The following is a 21,895-nucleotide window of genomic DNA, read 5'->3' as shown; positions in this document are numbered from 1 at the left end:
GCCTTATCACTTATCCATAATCATCTTATCATACGTCGTTCTACACTAACAATAAATTCAGTCTGGTTACGACGTAAACAATAGTTACTTTCTTTTGTCGGAAGATTTTTGATCACGGAATGTTGTATATTCTTAGTTAACGTGGTAACATCAAGTCACGTGACCCAGTTCACTTTCCTATCCTTCAAATTAACAGACACCATTAATGGTTTACACTAGAGTGATGCTATATTTATGTTATAACTAATGTAAAGAATACAATCTGACACACACAATAAAATTCGTTCCTGGTCATAATATGAGGTTTAGGTCACGTGACTTAGAAACATCCGTGTCACTGGATAACTCAAACCGGTTCAACAGACACACCTTCTAACCTAACCTTCACGACCATTGATTCCGTGATATATTCAGCTATGTACCTAAATAATAGGATGGCCTTAGTAACACAAATAACACAGATTTTAATTAATACATATATTTTATACGTTTTACGTTACCGGAAAATTGTTATTGTACCGTAATGTAACGTAACACGTTCAGTCTACTTACGTAAGAAATTTAAACTGTTACCTGACATCTACCTAATACTTACAGAGTTCTGTCAGAGTTCAAAGTTTCCACACCAAAGCGTTTCGTCCATATATAGCAATTTTGTGTGATAACGACGCGTGGAAGTTTGATTATTGTACTAAAATTGGCATGACGACACACTCAAGCGTTTCATGCTATCAAATACAGGGCAAACTTAAAATACCAGAAGCTATAAGAACAACTGAGAGACAACTTGCTACCTTCATTTTGGTTTGGACTTAGAAACATGTTAAACCTCAAACACCTGTTACGAAAATACATTTATACGTGTTAAAACTTAGTTTGATTAACCATTAACAAACCGTGTGTGTAATTATGGAAGTAACTGTGAATACTATATATTTTCTATGCATGTTTATATTGTGCAAAACATCTGAAATACCAAAAGCGTATCCATCAAATGAAACTTTAATAACCGAAGGTATTCACAGCGGAAACAACGTCGTACAAGAATCGAACCAATTTAAATTTTACCAGAAAACCAACAGTTCGTCATCAGAGCACATACCACCACACACCAACACGAAATGGTCGCCGTGGACACCAATTCCAGGCAGGTACAGTCTGAAGCATAGCTTATCAATGCAGAGAGATAACTCTACAAATTCTGGTATGGTTAATGGTACTGAAATAATGATTTCTGTGAAGAATGACGTAAGAAACAACACAAACATGGAAGTCAAACTGTCCAACACGACGTTTAATCAAACACTGTTTAATAAAGCAAACCAATCTGACCCAGAGACCATAAACTCAACCAATCAGAGTTACGTGGTCACTCCGTCTTCAGAAATAATAAAGACAGTGTCGAATACGTATCGAAATACCAGAAACCGCATTTCTTACTCCAAAGGGATGACGTATTACTTCTGGGACACCGTCTATTTAATTTTAAAGTGTTTTAAAGATCACTGGAAGAGTGGAGTTGTGGACTGTGTGACATCGAGGGCCTCGACGTTGCTGGACGGGTTGTTAAGAATCGGCACCAGGAATCATCAGCTGCTGAACAAAGAAGGATTCGAGCTGATTCCGTACGACGAAATTCTGGAAGAGAGTCCACGGAACGACGAGGAATTGCCGTTAGAGGACGATGAAGAGGACGAGGACGTGTACGACGATGAAAATAAAGACTCGAGAGAAGGTGAGTTAGTGTGATTTGTTAAAACGTGTAGCTCGCTGGTATATAAAATCTACAACTTCTTGACGATGGTGAAGAGTCAATTGAATAAAAATTTACTTGGATATTATCCATCGTTTAGTAAATATAAAACGTAAAACGACGTTTCGGATATAGGGATTAGCTCTATCTAGTGGGCCCAACTGTGTAGGAACCTGAAGACGGAGATAGAGTCCCATCTCCGAAACGTCGTTTTACGTTTTATATTTACTAGACGATGGATAATATCCAAGGAAATTTTTATTCGCTGGTATATAAATCAATTGCTATTGTGTCGTTCATAGACAATCTAATGAATCTTTCTGATCAGCAAATATAATAAAGTAACAAATTATTAATTTTAAATGATGTGGAAGGGTAATGATATATCTGTATGAGCCTCCGCGCCTGAAGGAACCCATAAACTGCGCACGGTTTAAAAAAATTGGGTTATTTAGTGAATTTTACACTTTAGTTTGTCCGTATTTTCGTTAGTATTGTACATATAGAGTATAAAGTTTTGTTATATTTTTACGGTTAAAATACATTTTAATAGCAGAGACTAAATTTAAAATTTGTTTACATTAATGCACTATATTCCAAAATTATATATAAATATTAATTACTGATGTACATTCTTGATGTAAATATGGTTTTAATATTTATTGCAAATTGGAAAGTAATGTTTAATTACATCTGCTCTATATCGATTGAGAGATACATTTTATAGACCGGTACATATATTAACAAAATCTCCTTACTTATACGGAAATCTAAGATTCATCAGCATTCACAGATTTGCTCTGAGCTATTTCATTACATGTCATAATTTTATAACCTAGTTCTCTGTTATTTATTTAAATATTAGTGTAATGCCCATTGAAAACATACAGAAGTTATATAAACTACGTTCCAATTGCTTACAGATTCAATGAAGTTCTAAATCTCAGTAGAAAGAAACACGAGAGTGAAGATGTAATAACACACGTAGGCTACAAATTGGCCTTGTCTTTTGTAGCGTCTGCGCAGTAACCATCCTCTGGCAAAATTACATACACTGAGTTTTATACAAGCTAATTAATTAGTTAAGAACTTATACCTCATATGTGCTTTGTTCTTTAAAAATTTTCAACAAATAATTTTAAATCCTGCGTTTATTTTTTTAAAATTTATTTAACCGTGCGTCAACTTATTACAGAAATTCGCATAGTACGTTTTTGCACTATAACACCATGCAATCTTGTAATTCAACAATACCGCATGGAGTCACAACCGATAAGACAACGATCAATATTTTCATCTCCGTGAGAACCTCAAATCTAATTTTACAGTAACTTAATTTAAGAAACTACTGAACCTACACACCCAGCCATATATTATTAATAATTATTATTAAAATTATTGTAAGTTCATTGTTCATTCTTACGAAACAGGTGTGGGTGAAAATTTTCGCAAAAGGAAGATTAAGAGAGTGAATCGCAAGATGAAAATGATCATAATGGCTATCATAACGGCGATGGTTCCAATAATCGCTGCGGTCAAACTCAAGTACTTCATTATGGTTTCCTTGGGACTTGGTTTTCTAGGCTTGGTTATTGGAAAGACCATAATGTTCAGTATGCTAGCTCTACCTGCAGCATTTATAGGAAATTATAAAAGAGAATCCTATAACTTCGTGAGGCGAATGGATCAAATGGTGAGTGGTCGTCCCCTTTTTGGGGATGGAACCGACCCCTACGCTGGAGGCCGTCGCTTGGTATAAATCGACTTCACAAGAATCGAAAAGAATGTGGTCGCCAGAGCCCAGGATACTAGCCCATATGAAAATAATGGGAATTCATTTATCCAGTGCACATATGTTAACATTTTCCATGCAACGAAGAAGATAGTATCTCGTTCAAAAACTCTATAAGTGAATATATACTTTGTTTATTAATAGGATTAAAATCAGTACGAATAGATTTTATTGCCACCCGTGGCTTCTAATAAGTATAAATTATTAATTAACATCAACAAACAAACAAATAACATTTGTCTTCCACATACAAGCCAGAAGTGAAATGTGTTTCTTTAGAATTTATCAGAAGACAAGATACAAGAAGTTTCTGATATGTGATGGGCTCGATCTAACCTACAAACTCTCTTAAGATAATTTGCAACTAATATGTGATAAATTGGAATTACATGTTTAAAGATATGTAAATATGCAATGACATTATCGAAAAATATAAATGTTACATTCTGTTTCAGTATATTATTTTGTATAAAATATTGAACTTCTATTACAAAGGCTTCATTACAAAACTTTTAACAGCTGCATCAGCATATATGACAGAATTACATCCTAAGTCATACGATGTCAGTTTAAAATAACTTAGTGTACGTCCTGGTTAATGTAACTTGTAGAGCGTGTAATATAGCGCGTACTGAACAGGGGATCAGGCATGCTGAAGTGTTCTGTGTAACGCCGACAAACGTTTCGATTTCATACATAATTTCTATAATCTGTTCATTATATTTATAAGTTTTAATACCGGTATGGATATATTTTTAAACATAAGTAAGGTATACTTATAAAATTCAAACTACGTCAACCATGTAGGAATTACATCAATTTTTATAACTTGACTTCGTAAATCAATTTAGATAAGCTTCGAATACTTCTAAGCCTAAACAGATATAAAATCTCTGTGTCAGTTTCTAGGTGATAATGTAACGATGGTTTCAACATTGCAACATTAGCATACTCATTGCAATATTTATAGCTATGTGAACCCAATCGTAGCTGAAGAAGCCTCACGCATATTCAGTAATATTAAAATGTCATTACGAACTTCGTTCCTAATTACTTTTTATGTCTCTGTGCACCGAACACTTCACTTAAAGGTCCCTTGTTCACAGCCCGCCGACAGAAGAAAATCAGGAAGAAGGTGCTGAAGGGAAAGCATTTGTTCAAGATGTTGCATATCGTGGTTTCGACAGCACTCATGGCTCTCCCAGTCATCATCGCCCTCAAACTCAAGTTCTTCATGATGCTATCAGTTGGGATTGCAGCTCTGTCCCTAGTCTCAGGAAAAGCCTTCATTCTTAGCATGGTGTCCTTCGTCCTTGCTATTGTAGCGGTCCTCAAGAAGTCTTCCCACAAGGGATATTCCATCAGCCGTGTTGACGATTTATCGAGTTACCCTCCATATGCAGGCAGAAAGGGTTTCGAAGAGGTATACTCCGGTGGAAGGGGTCATACTGATTACTTCATGTAAATGCGTTTCTGAGATCATGGGAAACATTTTAAAAACGCTTTAAATCTTTATGACAAATATATTTATCAGTCCATTTTATATTAAAATAAGTCCGAATCTAATTCCATCTGTCTTTATTATTCCAGTTTTGTCATCAAAATAAACACTTTATTATTTGGCTGAATAAATTTAGGCAGAAATCATTGTAACAAATTTACAGTTTCTTTCATTGAACATACAAACTGAATTTATAAGAATTCTGTAAGTTAAATTCGTAAATTAAAGTTGTCAGTTCTGAAGATGTTACAAAAGGAGGCCATCTGAGAATAGTTAGAAAAAGAACACAATATTCCCTCACTGAATTTGAAACGGCAGCTTATGGACTTATGCACTCCTACGTACGGACGATATAAAAATGGTATTTCGTGACAAAGACAAGATTTAAAGAAATGCAGGCATGTCAATAACATTAATTTGTTTCAGAGTACTATTACAGATCGGGGTTATAAAATATAATTTACTGCGTGTATCCACCACAGATAATTATATATGCAAGTTTTTAAAACACTTCAAAAGCTCATCTACACTCAACACTCACAACATAACAACAAATCACTGACACGCGAGACTGAATATAGATAATATATTATGACTTATTAATGGTACAGAATTTTAGATTAATGATTAAATAATACTGTGTTGTGTTGACTGTACAATTTAAGTCGAGCAGTGTTTTCCTTTTGTTTCTAATTATTTACCTTATTTATATAGGTAAAAATCACACTCAGGCTACGTAAATACACATTAGATTAATGTGTTATATGATTATTGGTATAAATGTTCCCAACTTCATATGCCATATTCCTTGCAGTTCATAAACACTCGTACGCAAATTCTTATCTTGATTTTACCCAAGCCAATACATAATGTTCCTCACAGATATTAACAAACTACGTTATTATTCTTAAAGCAACATAGGATGTTTTTGGAACTGCTGTAAATTTGTTCTAGTATTTAACTTTTCTGAAATAGAATACCACGTCCATTGAAGATGCAAAATTATATAAATGATTATGTAATTCAAATTACCATGTTCTTGGACGTACTATAATTTTATTTGAATCGTTCTCACATATGTTATTTAATGTAATACACCGTGGTCCTAGGATATGAGGATATGCTGTGGTCATTATTTGAACTATAACCCGTACTTAGTGTACCATGTTGGAAAAAAATGTCTAAAAATGTTTTTGTTATATATAAATAATATAACAGGTTTTTTGGAGATGCTAAAATTATTTGTAATATTTACAGACTTAAAGTTCCATTTTCATAGAAGATGGTAGAATTTACTATTAGTACGTGCATACATAATTTTTGGTAGAATGTTCCTCGGAAGTGCTAACATTTTGCTTGGTAAATTACTTATTCAACTAATTTAATGTACCATGTTCCTTGCAGATGCTAAAACCTACTATTGGTACATTTATACCTAAAGTAATATACCATGTTCCTCAAAGTGAATAGATACTTTGCGTACTTGCAATGTTTAAAACTAAGTATTTCATATATTTTTTGGTTTATGAATACCTCCAATCTTTGAATGACCTACTATGATGGCGAGAGGAACCAAATTTTAAGATACGTTCTCTAACTGAGGTTTTTTTAAATACGAATAACACTATTCAATCACTTTTAGACTTTATCACACACGCTTATAGAATCTGGAGATATACTTTTTGATCATACAATTTTAGATTAATTTCTTTATATCCATTAATCACATATAAATAAATGTTGCATGGTTTTGTAATGGCAGATTTAACTACCAAGTAGTAACAAAAATATTAAATTGTATTTCAGTTTGAAACCCATATAAAGATAGAATTATGACCTGCGACAATGCATGTACTCAGTGAATTTTACGCTATAATGTTATTTAACTCATAAAAAATGTATTTTTGTCTCGAAAGTTGAGGCTTGTGAAGATTAAGAGTGGTGAACAGTATGTGGCTTTTTAATGACGAATTTATAAACAGACATACCAGATATTGCGGTTTTTACAAATTGAAGTTTTGTGGCAACCCTGCGTTGAGCAAGTCTATCGGCGTCATTTTTCCAACAGCATGAGCTCACTTCGTGTCTCTGTGTCACATTTTGGTAATTCTCGCAATGTATATTTAGACATAATGCTATTGCACACTAACAGACTACAGTATAGCGTAAACATAACTTTCATATGCACTGGGAAACCAAAATAATTCGTGTGACTCGTTTTATTGCGGTGGTCTGGAACCGAACCCGCAATATATCCGAGGTATGCCTGTATTTATTTGCAGTTTATTTGTTACTGCATTATTAACCAGAATAAAATACAACAGCAAAGTTAAATATAAATAAGTTAAAAGACGAACGTTGAGTGGAATGTTGAGTTTTGTAGTATTGCAGATGTTTACCGACGTTTCAGAGTTTAATGCTGCATCGCTATAATGAATGAGGTAGCAAGAACCTCCGAAACGTCTGCAAACTTCTACCAGACTACATGGCGCAACATCCCAGAAGACAATTATCTTCGCACTCTCCGCCATGAGAATTAATAAGTTACTTTATTAGAATTATAGACGAAGACCCCCCCAGTTTTTAAAACGAACCTACTGAAAAAAAACTTCTATTTACGTGTTTTCGTTTTATATCTGCCAACCACATAACTTCAGTGTTAATCAGCTTAAATCTGTACACGAAAAATGTATCAAATTATGTTTACAAATAGAACAGTAACATAAATTTTAAACAATTGACATTTTCGTATAAAAATATCGTACCATACACTGAATCTTGCACTACTGTGATATTTAAATACAAATTTCTTGACAGATTAACACATTCAGACCTCTCTGGAACATAAAAATTTTGTAGACTGTTAACTTTGCCAATGAAACAGGTGCTTTTATGTAAGCTTATATGCTGGCTAAGTTGTTTTTCCATCTGCTCTCTATTCTAACAGCCAGCTACAGAATAAAACATATACAATAAGATCAATTATTAGACACTGAGCAACGTCGGGAATTTCCTTCTGTGGGTATAAAATATTAACAGTAATATGCGGTGACCAGAAACTTCAGAACATGGATGTTAACGTGTTAAATAGAAACATCCATAGAATTTCGTGGCCGGTATCCAGTGCATAAATAGGGTCATATATATTAATAAGCAGAACTGGAATAAGATATATATGTATTCATATGATCTAGTACATGCGTGATAATATTAAGCACTCGGTTGAAGAGTGACAAGGTCTGTTTAACGCTGCAGTTTTTTATAACTGTTTACAATGATGTTATCTCGGGGATTGTTTAAGTAAATGTGTAGTAATACCTCATCTCAAATCTATATTTTAGCATATATGTTATTTATTAACTAATTTATTTGAAGATTTACATAGAATAATGGAATGTAGAAAGTAGATCATAAAAGAGATAATATTACGTGAATTTGTATTATTAAAGTCTATGTTAATTTATTTTATTTTAAATATTTATGTAATTTAAGTTTTAATAAATATAATTCTTAATCTAATAAATGTCTTGGTTGTTCACACAGGTAAAGCAACCCTCCTCGCTAATATTGCAAGTAGTCGTAAGCATATTAGACCTAGAAGCAATTACTTTTCATATTTTAGAATCTCAGCCTCATTCCAGAATGAAAAAGATGATTTTCCTACTGTAGACATACATTTTTATATACGTGTGTTATACATACTGCCTTATTTAGGAACATTTTTCTGACTAATACAAAACTTAGAATAGAATTCATGACACTGGAGGACAGGACATTTATGTAATCTTTAATTCCCTATCGTACATACAAATGTCTGAGGAGTGTTTAAATACAAAAGTTATATAACCTTGAAATATATTAGCTTATGTTTTCTTAACAGCTTTGGCTGGAAGACTGGGCAGTTTGAGCGGACACATCTTAAAATTATGCTAACACATGGCTTGAAACGTAGCGAATATCTAAATTTATTTAGCATTAATAATATGCAAATTTACGCAAAGAACTTCGATTAGAAATACAGTTAAGTATATAAATCGGTATTTATGTGTCATTTTTACAAAGTACATAAATTTACTGATGTCTCTTTAATTTTCTAATAACGATTCTATAATTTACACATTTTACGCACGTTCTTATAACATAAATATTATAAATGATGCGTTGGCAAGGATGTGGAAGGAATCGCTTGTGCACAGTACGACCTGCAGACAAGGAATGCGCGAAATTGTCATAAACCGGAACGCAGCGTCGAAGAACGTTAATTTTAGTGTGATCTCAGCCCCCCCTCCCCCCCCCCCCACTCAAAATATGCATAACCGATTGGGAACTCCGACGTCCTGAAACACGTCCCTAGCCCGACATTTCTTAAAATTCTACCCTAAAAATTCGATACAGTCCTATTCATTCACGATGTATAAAAGAATTTTTCTGTAGATTCAGTACTTTTCGAGGCATCAGCCAACAATTAAAATAAAACGAAAAAAAACCCTGCTGAATCCTGTGTATTTTAGGAAATTTCGGACTGTATGCATTTAAGGGAGAAAAAGTTACATTGGCAGTTTGAGGCATCGAGTCGCAATACGTCATGAAACAAGGGAAGAATACCACTCCGCCATCACTGACACATTCCCACTTAAAATTAATGCCATTTCCAGAAAAAAATATAGTTTTTCTCTAAAAAGGTAAGTAAAGGATGACACAAAAATGTATGGAAATATCAGGAACAAGGAAAGATACAACACGGCTTTAAGTAATTATAAAAAAATAATATAATAACTTATTTGTCCTCTAACAACTGTGGTTCTGCACAATTTAATTTTATGTTGACTTCCTAAAACAACAAAAGAAAAACTTTTAATATTTGTACACGTCACTGAATGTCGTCAGGTTCCTTAAAACAAGAACGATAAGATATTTGACACATGTAGAAGTCATGAAGGAGAATTTCATATAAGATTCTAGTCGGTAAATCTTATAAAAAGTTACCTTAAAAAAATTGGTCATACAACACGAAGGACGAGTTTGTGTGGAGGAAAGAGCTGCAGACGGCGTGATAATATTAAAATTGATCTTACATAAATACAGTATCGTTATGAGGATTGACTTAAACTTTGCTCAGACAGGGTATAATCGTAGGAATTTGTTAACCCCATAATGGATCTTCGGGCAACATACGATACGTCTGTCAGATACCGAGCATTAATAATAATAATAACAATATTAAAAGCAACAACAACAATTATAACACATCCCGAAGGCAGTAGAGACTTCTCAGGTCAACAAAATAACTATTCTGTGGAATAAACAAAGTCGAAACTATTTCAATTAATAAACATGATTATTATAATTCGAAATAGAAATGGAACTTGTCTCTTAATTGATATATCAATACCAATCGATGGAAATATAATTAAGAAGGAGACGGAGAAGATCTTGAAATAGCAGTACTGGACTAAATAGATTTCTGGATGGAGATGGGTCAGAAATGTGTCAGATGGCGTGTTCTGGCTCATATTTCGTCCTGTGTGTGGTCTACTTGTTGTGTGAAGCAGCTAGCGGTTTATATCCCTGTCTACAACTATTCCATTTAACGGCACAATTAACAACCTGCACAGCGAAACCACACTGTGAGGAACAATTAACGAAGACGCAATTAAAATTCGCGGTGACTTTTCATGCAAGAAGATTAAAAAACTTCCTGCTCCAGACAAAGGTACGAAATTCAGTTGAGAAGAGAATAATACGCTTTATCAAGTCATTTAAAGCATTTACTATCGTTCACTCTGAGATTCGACAACGTAATTTTTAACATTAACTTTTCCTTTCGTCTAACTAAGATCTTCTTCAGTAGGATTCGAGGTTTTCTCCGTGCGATGAGTCTGAAGATGGCTGTCTACTGGGTTGTTGCGCTGCGATGATCGCCCTAATGATGAAAGCAGCAAGGACCTCTAAAACGTCAGTAACCTTCTACCAGACTACAAGACGCAACAACCCAGAAGACAGCCATCATCGTGATCCCTTTCTTTAAGGTTTTATTATCAACATTTTGTACGCATTTCTCATGTTTCTCATGCGTGCTACATGTTCAGTCCAATATTAACTAATTTTATCTTAACTAGTTTTGTGCTATACCAGACAGTCATCTATCATTCGTCCACTTCACCAAAACTTTTGCTTCAGAAACTGTCAAACCTATAGCCTGTGCCTAATTGTAACACATTACTAACCCTCTCAAGTGCAAACCACATAGATAGGGTAGTTGAACATTCAGCCCCTACATAAAATATTACACAGTGCACCTCCATTACGAATATTAATTCCTTGGTGTTGTTCACAAAAATATTCACCTTTATTCTGAGAGTCATACGAAACCAAGAAATACAACCTTGAGCAAATGCAGATTTCTTGAATTTTAAATAAATGGTACATATAGCTCTGATTGGACTTCAGGATGTGGACTATTCTTTCCTTACACCATTGCCCTTGTAACTACACTACATCAACTGAAAAGATTACTCTGTGTCTAACGAGATGAGAAATTGATTATGTCTGATGAATTATAAAGGATGATAATATAAACATTGTTTCATGCCATAAACCGAACGCCAAGGCCTTATATTGCGGAAATATAAATTGGCTAATGTTGTTTAAGGAAATGACCCGTGTTTCCGCTTTTAATAGTCAAAATCCATATTTACAAAACCCAGAGTTGCTGATTGTTAAAGTAGATGGTACATAGTACTTGGCTTTAAAGGTTAATGTTGAACGTATATGTACAGTTCCGAAATTCAAAGTAATATGTCAACATATGTAGATAACAAGGTGTTAAAAAGTAGGTTTTGTAGCTGAGTCGTGAATTATATGTTCCGGCCATAGGAGTATAATAAACGGTACTTGATTGCTCTCAGTTAAACTGATAGTAACACGATTCTAATTAATGAGGCTCCATAAACCCATTCCAGTGCTTCGAGACCACAAACTTAATAACAAAACACACCTTTGTGGCTGTATAATAAAATCACGACCCATAATGCCATGCTCTGTATAACAAACAGTAGGTAACCGTGTCGGTGATGAGGTGCGTAGAGATACAGACCCCCCCTCCTCAAATTCGTATATAAGAGAGATACGAATGAAATACAGTATTTAATCCTCAGACACGTCTTCGAGAGAACATCAGTTTCTTACCAAATTCTAATTGTAATAAAATGAAATTATATTACATTTTACTTGTGTTCGTTGTGTGTGGAGTGATGGGTCAGAGTAAACCAGAAACAGATGAGACGATAAATGAAGTTGAAGACAATGGTAATTGGAAGCTACTGTACAGGTTATTCGTGGACTGTGCTAAAACACAAGACGTCAGCGTTTGTTTGAAGATGAAGGCGGTGACATTTATGGACAGAGCGGTGTCATTGAAGATACCACTCATGATAAACGATTACATCTCTTTAGCCAGAGATCCAGCGTATAAAGAAGGTCCTCAGGGCAGATCTATGCAACCGTTGTCTGAAACACAACTCGATGAATCCTTACCGAAGTCAGCGGAAGAACGGGGCGAACGACTGGATGAATTGTTGCAGGAGAAGCTGAATTCATTCCTTCAGTCCAGAACACTGCAACTGAATTTTCCTGCAGATATTTTTGAAGGTTAGTTATTTTTTTAATTATGTGTTTTCTTATATCAGTGTCATATTTCTTGTACTTAATACGAAAACCAGAAGATGTAAAGAGAAGGAAAAGATTACTAAGTAATGGAAGAGAAGAGGAGGTATGATTTCGTGGATGTTGAATCCTTTAAATCCAAAAGACTGCAGGTAGAAGCTACAAAGGGGTTATGTAATGTTTGGATAAGATAATACATATATGGGATACCTATATATATATATATATGTACATGCTTTATGATTGACTGTATGTGAATGTTATGCATGCCTAGTTATGTTCTCAGAAATGACACTAGATGACAGAATGTTTTATTTTACAAGAGCTGACACCATTAGGCAACATTTAGAAGTGTGAAGATATCCAAGTGACATTTTCGTTGTATTTTAACGGGTTTTTCCTTTAGTATATAAAGTTAGGATACAGTGAACCTGAGATTGGAGGAAAAATCTAAAATAAACACATAGTTAAGGTAACTAAACAATTGACTAAGTAACTACGCGGTAACAGAATTAATTATTCAACACTGCTAATACCAAAACCTGTTATTGGACAATATCGTAAATCTAATCCTTTCAGCCTACTCAATTAAGACCACGCCTTAATGGTATCATTTGGTGCGATTTTGATTCTACAAAATGAACGTTTCTGAAGAGGTTTCTTCACAAAAATCATGCTAGTGCATTTCTAGAACCCAAAACTGAAAAAAAAAATACTTGAATCTCGGGACAGAAAATTAATTTGCGCCCAACGGAGAAGAAATTGAGCAATTCAGTTTATTGCATAAAGAGGAGAGTTTATTATGAATACAGGTCGCCTACTGTTAGGTTCGTGGAATCCAGATGTCTACTTTGGGATGAACGTGTGGCTAGGACAGAGAAAGTTACAAGTTCGCACAAAAAAATTTATGCAAAAGCGTTATTTAAGGCCAAACATTAGATGAAACAAAGACTGAAATTTGATCTTAAGAGAGATGGCTTATGGAGACGTTAATGTATTAAACCTGGGAGAGATAAATAACATTACTGATCGTGATAAATGGGTGCATTGAATTGGCAAAGAAACATGAGTAAGCCTATACTTTATTTCTTTCCAGCTTTTGGTACGGCATAATTCTAATTCCCTCATACTGTGTCACAATCTCATAATTAGTAGATCTCAGTCAGCCAAAAAAAAGAAGTATTTTATGGAATCGGGTATTTAATTACTGTGTCCAAAAATCCATCAGTGGACTTTATCATGAGCTAGTTATATCTACTCCAAACCCTAAAATTCTATTTCTAAATGACTTTTAGGTATCCTAATATCTGGATCCCCCAAGCGGTCTCTCGCCTTCAAGATTTTCGACAATAATCTTATATGTAATTTCCATTTGCTCCAAAATTTGCTACAGGGCCCCAATCTTGTCCAAGATTACCCCAAAAATATTTAATGAAGTATGTAACCACAGGCATACCATTAAGAATAAAACAAAGAAATATAACGAAAAATACACTTGCTGTTGTAAGACGGTCTTCGTAGAGGCTAATGACCGAGACGACTCACTCACGTAGCAAAATGTAAAATATTTCATTTTGCTTTTCCTAAAAGAATTTGAATGATTAAATGAGGAATGAGATAGGTAGACACGAACATGACAATTATTTTGAACATTAATCATCGTCATATTTTTCAAATATGACGTTTCGAAAGCTGGATCTGTTTCCGTCATCAGGAAGTTTCTGATCACTGGAATTGAGACTAGCTCTGTATAAAATCCTCCCTCCCTTGCTACTCGATGGCGGAAAATACAGTTTTCGAAACGTCTTATTTGGGAAAATAAGGTATGAAGATAAAACAATGTCCAGAATAATTATAATGTAGATAAGAGCACATCATGGCAAAAACCATTTGGAAAAAGATAAGAAGAACATTTTTCACGCATTGGAGCATAAGAGATGAGCACACAATTTGGGTAGGAACTAATCAGCTTAAGATATCACTTTGCAGGAATGAAAGTCCTTCAATCGTCTATGAAAATACATTTCAGCTGCTGAAATTACATTAGAGGTATTTTCTGTTGTTATACAATTTTATGACTCGTGTAGCAATAAAATCATTGCCATTTTACATGAATGTTTTTCAAAGCTGGCTCTCGCACAACTGACCGACTATCTTCCTGTTCTTATGTTCACAGGCAGAAAGAGGAAGAAGGGTGGCGGATACCTCTTGGCTGCAGGAGCAGCTATGGCCGCGATGATGGCTCAGATGTTCATGGGCAAAATTGCACTAATTGCTGGCAAAGCGCTGCTTGTGGCCAAAATCGCCCTTGTCCTTTCAGCAATAGTTGGACTCAAGAAGCTTTTCGGAAGTTCAGGAGGCGGCGAATCTCACCCACAAGTCGTTTACGCTTCAGGGGGCCATGAACATGGCATGTGGCAAGGCCGTGGCATCTCGTCAGACCCCTTACTAGCCCATGACATGGCTTACCGAGCCCACAAAACAGAAAATGCAAGCGACAACTGAAGAATAGTTAAGGCCATTTCTGCGCGAATTAAAAGCGATATGAAATAGAGGTGTAGCAACTCTCCGTGAGTAGGTATATAAGATGTACTAACGGGAAATTTAATTAATTAATTTATTTATTAAACAAATATTATTTATGTAGACGTGTGCAATATACTAAATGTAATTATTTGTAAATATGACAATTGATTTATAATAAATTGAGAGAAAAGCCATTAAAGTGATTGCTGTTCTCGTGATTACAAATTTATCAAAACGTAGCAATACTTTTCGGAAATGAGGATTCATAAGTAGCTATTTTCATTTATTTATGTGAAATTTAATAAAAAAAATAACAACACAGTTGTTATGTATATAAATAGGTCTAAATAATGTGAAAATAATTTATAGGAGCCCAACTATTATTTTCTGCACCTTAAGTGACAGAAATGTTGAAAATAATGACATTTATGTACCGTTATTTATTCTTACGAAACGTAAGATACGTAGACGAACAAAATCATGTTGCTTTTTGAATATTAATCGGAATAGGGGCAATAATTATTTAAGAACAAAAATTATAAATAAATAGCGCCTCAAATGGTATATTTTCAACAAAATCAGTTCCACACTAGCTATTTAATTACAAAATTAAATTAAATATTAAAATATTTATTTACATAACAAAAAATATATAACTATTTGTGAGAATCTCATTTTCCTTCGTCCGTCTTAGTGTGCAAAGGGATAAAACACATATTAAAGTCATACTTATTAAAATTAAGTAACGTAGACCTACAAGTCACGATTAGACTGAAAACCAGCAGCGCTATGCTTTTAAATCACTAGATATTACATTCAGTTTTACATTTAACCTTACATAAACTGTACTATTTTGTATAAAAATCTCATTTGATTTACGATTTCAACGCCCTAATCACGACTGAAGTATAATTCGGTAACGTGAGATTTCTGGCCACTTACCAAATTAGCTCATATTATTTTATTTTTATGCTCATAATTCTATTTAAATGTAATGTTTAATGTACGTGTATTGTGTGTTACATTCTATGGGAAGAAGAAAATTACTTCTTTGACGATTACAACTAACATCGCGAACTTCCACATTCCTCAAAAATACTGACAGAATTTCAGCCGGAGACTAAAGTTACAGACACAATACATAAAATCGACAAACTTTGGACAATACGAATTAGTAATAAGGACAATAAAAATTCAATTCAATGCTTTAGCGAGCTTGAGAATATTTACATGACAATTTTTCGCAAAGTTTCTAGATATGCAGTAGGTCTACATGGAGACTTCGTTCTTCATGATAGATTCAGTATCAAAGCGTCGGGTTTTGTAGATTACGGTCTTCTTGAATTAAGACGCCGTGTAGACTTGCAGGTGGTTACCAATGCTTCGGAGAAACACGTGGATTCTATCTTCAGGACAGAAGTGCCCTCAAGGTGAAGGTGATATTTTTCTCCGACACGATCTATATACCTTCAATATTATATGGCGGTAGAACACGGAAGACTGACAATCGTTAGAACCTAAATTCAAAAGGGTTTATTTTCTATTATGTTATTAAATACCAGATTATTCGGAATGTTTTAATGGGATATATATCCGTAATATTAAGAGTTAATACAGAATCTGTAATTAAGGAGTATTATCCACGTGTTCCTAAATTAGTACTCGTAGATATCTTCTGAGAATCACATACACTTAAGTTAACAATTAAAATACCGATATTGCATGATTAAGGAATAATATGGGCAATAACGGTGACAAAGTAGAAACAGAGAAAATTCTATTTCTAAAAGCAATCAAGCTTCCAACTATTTATATGTAAGATGAAACAATAATATTAATAAAATTCAGATAAAAAAAATAATATTTTGCAAAGTATGAAAGGATATACCAGATTAGACAAACATAAAGGCAGAAATATAAGGAAATAAATATTTTTATTTTAGTTAAGTAGAAGAATAGACGATCGCAGTTAAAAATGGTTTACACAACTTATCATAATGGACTCTAAAAACTCGCTCTCCGACACAAATCAAAATAATACAGAGGACGAATTACGTACTGGATATAAAATTAAGACACGAATGGAGGCTAATATACAAGACAAAATAACTTGTTACTTTTATAAAGACATTCTTCGTTTAATGCAAATTATTTTCACCTAAATAACGCACTAAGGCAAAGAACCTTTGACTACTAGACGGTTACTGTTCTGACTGAATAATTCTCTGGACATAAATATATCTCAAACCTCAGTAGCAGTAGAGAATGTGTAGTGTGTGGCTGGAAGTAATTTACGATACACGTGAAAATATTGTATCCTACATTTTCTGTTGCGATAATAACGAATCTTCGATTATTTTGAAAGTGTCTCTAGTTTTGTAAGGAAACTATTATATATGAATACAAATTATTACTTTTGTAAATAACTGCACGAAACTTATTTATAAGAATATTACCATGTATATCAATTTAAGTACCGTATATGTAATATTATATTTAATTTTTGAATATTCGTTTACAATACACTGCTAAACACTTGAAAATAAATATTTTTACAAACCCTGACCAAATTTATGGTGCAAAAGATTCCTAATCACGATTTATTTGTTATTTAGATGTTGTCATCATGACTATAAGCTGTCATTCTTGTAAGGATAACATTAGAGTGAGGACGTTACTGTGGTAACATATGGAAGTTTTTGAAGCCGAATATCCTTTAATAATATTTAAAATTCGATTCCTACTGCAAAGAAAACAACAAGGCTTTATTATAAAAACAATTTATTAATGGTTAATGATGTTTAGGAAATTAATCACTGCTTATTCTGAGAATTATGCTGAACACATAAACAAAACTCTTCGAAAAAAATTCCCAGCTACTGATGTTAATGCCGGTGGTTCATAGAGTTACCACTGAGTTTTAAAGGGTTGAAGGCACTCATGTATTTGGAGGTCGAAGTTAAAAGTTGCTCTAGCAGATCGTATGATGACTGTTTTCGTTGCGCCCATCTCCATGAAATAATCACATGGTTTAAGTTTCTAGGCGTTACGGAAATGCCAGTTTCGGTCTGTTAACACAAACTTGAAGTTACTCCTTCTTTCTATCACTTGGACCAAGAACTTGTGGGAGGAACTTGTGACCCCTGTTTCCCTTCTAATGCTTTAGTAGGCCTCTACGAGGCTGCTGGGTGTTGCAAAGAAATTTTGGGCTCTGACGGTGGAAGCAACAGGGAGCTGGATAAAATTCGACGAAGTTCATTGCGACGACATTCAATTTGCGAAGCCCAGCTCTTCACCCAGTAATGGTTTTTATTATTAAGTGTTCTGTCTTACGACAGGTCCATTGCTCTGCCCAAAAAGAGCTCTCCAGTTGTCCCTATTCTCGGCTTCTCGCTTTAATTCCTGGAACGTCATCTTCTTTCCTTGTTTCAGATCGTCGGTTAGCTGTATCAATCTTCTTCCCAGTCCTCGCTTTCCTTCAACCTGGCCTTCGATGATATCACTCAGTAATCCATTCCTTCTCATAATATCTACCAGCCAGTTAGCTTTCCTTCGTGCAATCGCCTGCAGAATGTTTCTTTGCTCGTTGACTCTCCCCAATACTTCTTCGTTGGTCACTCGATCCGTCCACCTGATCTTCTCTATTCTTCTCCAACACCACATTTCAAAACTCTCCAGGTATTTCTGTTCCTTCTTCCTGAGTGTCCAAGTCTCTGCTCCATACGGCGCGACACTCCATACGTAACACTTCACTAGTTCCTTCTTCATCTCCAAGCCCAACTTGCTAGTGAGAAGTATCCTCTTCTTGACGAAAGCTGCCTTGGCCATGGCTATCCTTGCTTTTACTTCCTTGGTGCATAGGGCGTCCGTCGTGACTATGCTTCCCAAGTACTTGAAATGCTCCACATTCTCCATCTGTTGGTTTCCAACTACAACGTTCAATGGTTCTGCTCTCGGTGCTATCCTCATTACCTTTGATTTTTAAATGTTGATTTCCATCCAGTAATGGTAGGATGATAAATTAAGCCGGGAAATTTATGTAACATGCATGAGATGGTACAGATTGCAGGGTAAAATATGGAGGTAAGTATAAGTCTGAAACGTTGGCAACAACTAAAAATGTGCAATACCCGTTATACACTTTTTAAGTTAAAGGAAAACAGTACCACTCATCTCCACGACATTATTACACTTTTTATACGGCCCTCGACAATGCCATAGATAGTTAATACAGCCCGCGTAGCATTAAACAACCCCCAAATAAAAAGGCTGTCTACAAGAACACATGACGTCACAAACCACTGTCGACTCTAAGACGTTGTTTTATCTGCATATATTATACATACAACGAATAAGATGGGATGATTACCATAAAATGTTGGGTTACAGACTCACAACCCTGCAAAATGACATAGCTTCCAAGACGTTCATCCAGTTTGTATTGAGCAGTGCCGCTCTAGTCGTATAATTCAATTCAATTAATTCAGTTCAATTAATTTATTTACGTGTTTGCCAACAGCAAGAAGCCAATAACAGGCAAACACAGATAATACATACAATAATAGTGAAATAATAATGGATAATATTACACAAACGGATTAACTAAACTTATACATGTACAGTTTTAAATATAACTGCCAAGTACAGGCAAACCCAAAATAGAAACAATATTAACACAGAGCAAAATAGATGAATAAATATAAATAAAAAAAATAATCCACCTAGGGAACACTAATATAAATGTAAAACGTTAAAGAAATACAAAAACAAACAGATAACGAAGCTAGATCATCTATCAAGACAACTTATCTAGATCATTTCCCTTATTGAGAACGTGCCCTCATGGGAGAACAATTTCATGCTAAATACGTTCAAAGATTTACATACGTCATTTGCAGCGATGACGCAATTGGCTGAAGGACTATGTCTTACTAACTTAGTACTCGAAAGGTTTGCTGTTAACGTAAAAATAAAAATATATTCGGCCAATATGTCAACCTACGACGATAAAAGCTTAAATGAATATGAGAATATATTAAAGAAACGACATGCCAAACCAAATACACGCCAGACAACAAACATTGTCCAGCGTAATATTGGCAGTCACAATAAACTAATCGCTGTCACAGTCCCTTCACCGAACGACTAAAATAAAACCACTGTCACCTATTTAAAGGTATTTTTCTGGAGTGAAGGACTGACAAACACCACGAACCATCTCTCTTAGGTTATCCGGTAACCCGGAACGGACTGGAGAAGTCTGTTCCGGAGCAGAAGTCTCTAGATGGCAGCTAGACCATCCTGAGGTCTGGCTTCTCTTCCAAACGTAGGCCAGGGGGTGAGTGTCGAAATCGGCCACTCTTACTTCCGTGAACGTGACCAAGGAGTGCACTGAAGTATACGACGCCCTCTTCTGTCGCATTCCGTGTCACTGGCCATAAATTATTATATTTTATATTCATACGGTTCATACAACAAAGTTAAATAACCCGAAGGAAACTTGTCTTCAGGTGTTGTCTAGATCCGCGGCCCACAGCAGCAACGTCCTACTTCACAGTGAAACTGATAGACCCACGTCTTTTACGCGTAACGTAAAGTTTTATTTATATTTGAGCCTAATAAGCTATGCTTTACGTTCAGCAAACAGTTTCAGACAAGATCATGAATTTCAAGAACTTGAGAAAAAGAATTCTCAGAAATACAATGGTAAAACAATTTAAGGTATTAAATAAGAAGGAAATAAATTACTTACACAAATCAATGTTATTAGGGCTAAGTAATCTTGTCCTGCAGACGTTTGTGGGGCGAAGTACATTGAGCTTCTATACGTGGTCAAAGTCCGGCCGCGTTTTATTTCCGGAAAAGGGACCGTCGACTCCAATTGGACAGAAAACTGGGTGGCCCCAAAGACGCCGGTCTGGACCCAGAGGCTGAGAGAAAAACCTCTTGCTCCTACAAAGGATCGAACCCCTGTCCCACACAACACTGACCGAGCTAACCCTAAACCGATGTACACTTATTAGAAATTTTGCATAAAGTTGAAACATAATCTGTTTGTCGATTGTCAGAGTAGGACCACATCTCTCAAACCACGTGACTGATTTCGAAGAATTTATGAACGACAAATCTAGGCCTACATAAAACGGTGCTAGAACAATCTTTCTAGAATAAAAGTTTATTACCGCGTTTACGTTTGTTGCGTAGATAAGCATGAATAGAATATTTAAAAGAATTAAATTCCATTTGTTAATTACAGTTAGTGCCAACCACTCATATCTCAAATGTCGAAGGCTGATAAACAAAATTAATTCTCCGAATAGAAAATGTAATCGATACTTGTCATTAGTTTCTGATACAAAATATGCATACACATAGATTAAAACAGGGTTTGTTGGACAGTAGGGTCGTCTGATCTTTCTTAACTCAGAGACGTTGGTCTACCACAGGTATCACCGGGTTTCGTTCGGTTGTGCTGGAGGTTACGAGCGAATACCAGCTTGCTTCTTTGTGAGTAAGGAAACAATCTATTTGCGGTAGTTTCTCCGCGTTAGGAAACCATTAAAATAACTCAGACAGGATAGTCAGCGATCTGATTTAGTGCACAGTAAAAACACTTAGAGTTTTATAACATAATTTCATTTTATTTCAACAAAACATA

At 34.9% G+C, this 21,895-nt stretch overlaps 1 protein-coding gene and 1 long non-coding RNA gene across 4 annotated transcripts in view; one reads left to right on the top strand and one right to left on the bottom strand.

Moving 5' to 3' along the window:
• Nucleotides 1–21,895, bottom strand: part of LOC110829473 (uncharacterized) — a 414,372-nt gene that overhangs the window by 161,103 nt on the left and 231,374 nt on the right. The window lies entirely within an intron of this gene.
• On the top strand, nucleotides 12,213–15,436 carry LOC110829477 (uncharacterized). Its single transcript, XM_022063204.2, has 2 exons — nucleotides 12,213–12,696; nucleotides 14,888–15,436. The coding sequence occupies exons 1-2, from the start codon at nucleotides 12,255–12,257 to the stop codon at nucleotides 15,214–15,216; spliced, it is 771 nt and encodes a 256-aa protein (XP_021918896.2). The 5' UTR covers nucleotides 12,213–12,254; the 3' UTR covers nucleotides 15,217–15,436.

Source organism: Zootermopsis nevadensis, unplaced genomic scaffold (assembly GCF_977971745.1).
Source record: "Zootermopsis nevadensis isolate Lab colony 2312 unplaced genomic scaffold, Znev_1.0 Znev_ptg000017l, whole genome shotgun sequence".
Classification (NCBI taxonomy): Eukaryota; Metazoa; Arthropoda; class Insecta; order Blattodea; family Termopsidae; genus Zootermopsis; species Zootermopsis nevadensis.
This window is presented reverse-complemented; position numbering and strand designations above follow the sequence as displayed.

What these genes read in the sequence shown, in the direction of transcription:
- LOC110829477 (XM_022063204.2), top strand. Translation starts at nt 12,255, where the DNA reads ATGAAATTATATTACATTTTACTTGTGTTCGTTGTGTGTGGAGTGATG. An exon ending in TCCTGCAGATATTTTTGAAG is followed by an intron (nt 12,697 to 14,887) that starts GTTAGTTATTTT and finishes TTATGTTCACAG; the next exon opens with GCAGAAAGAGGAAGAAGGGT.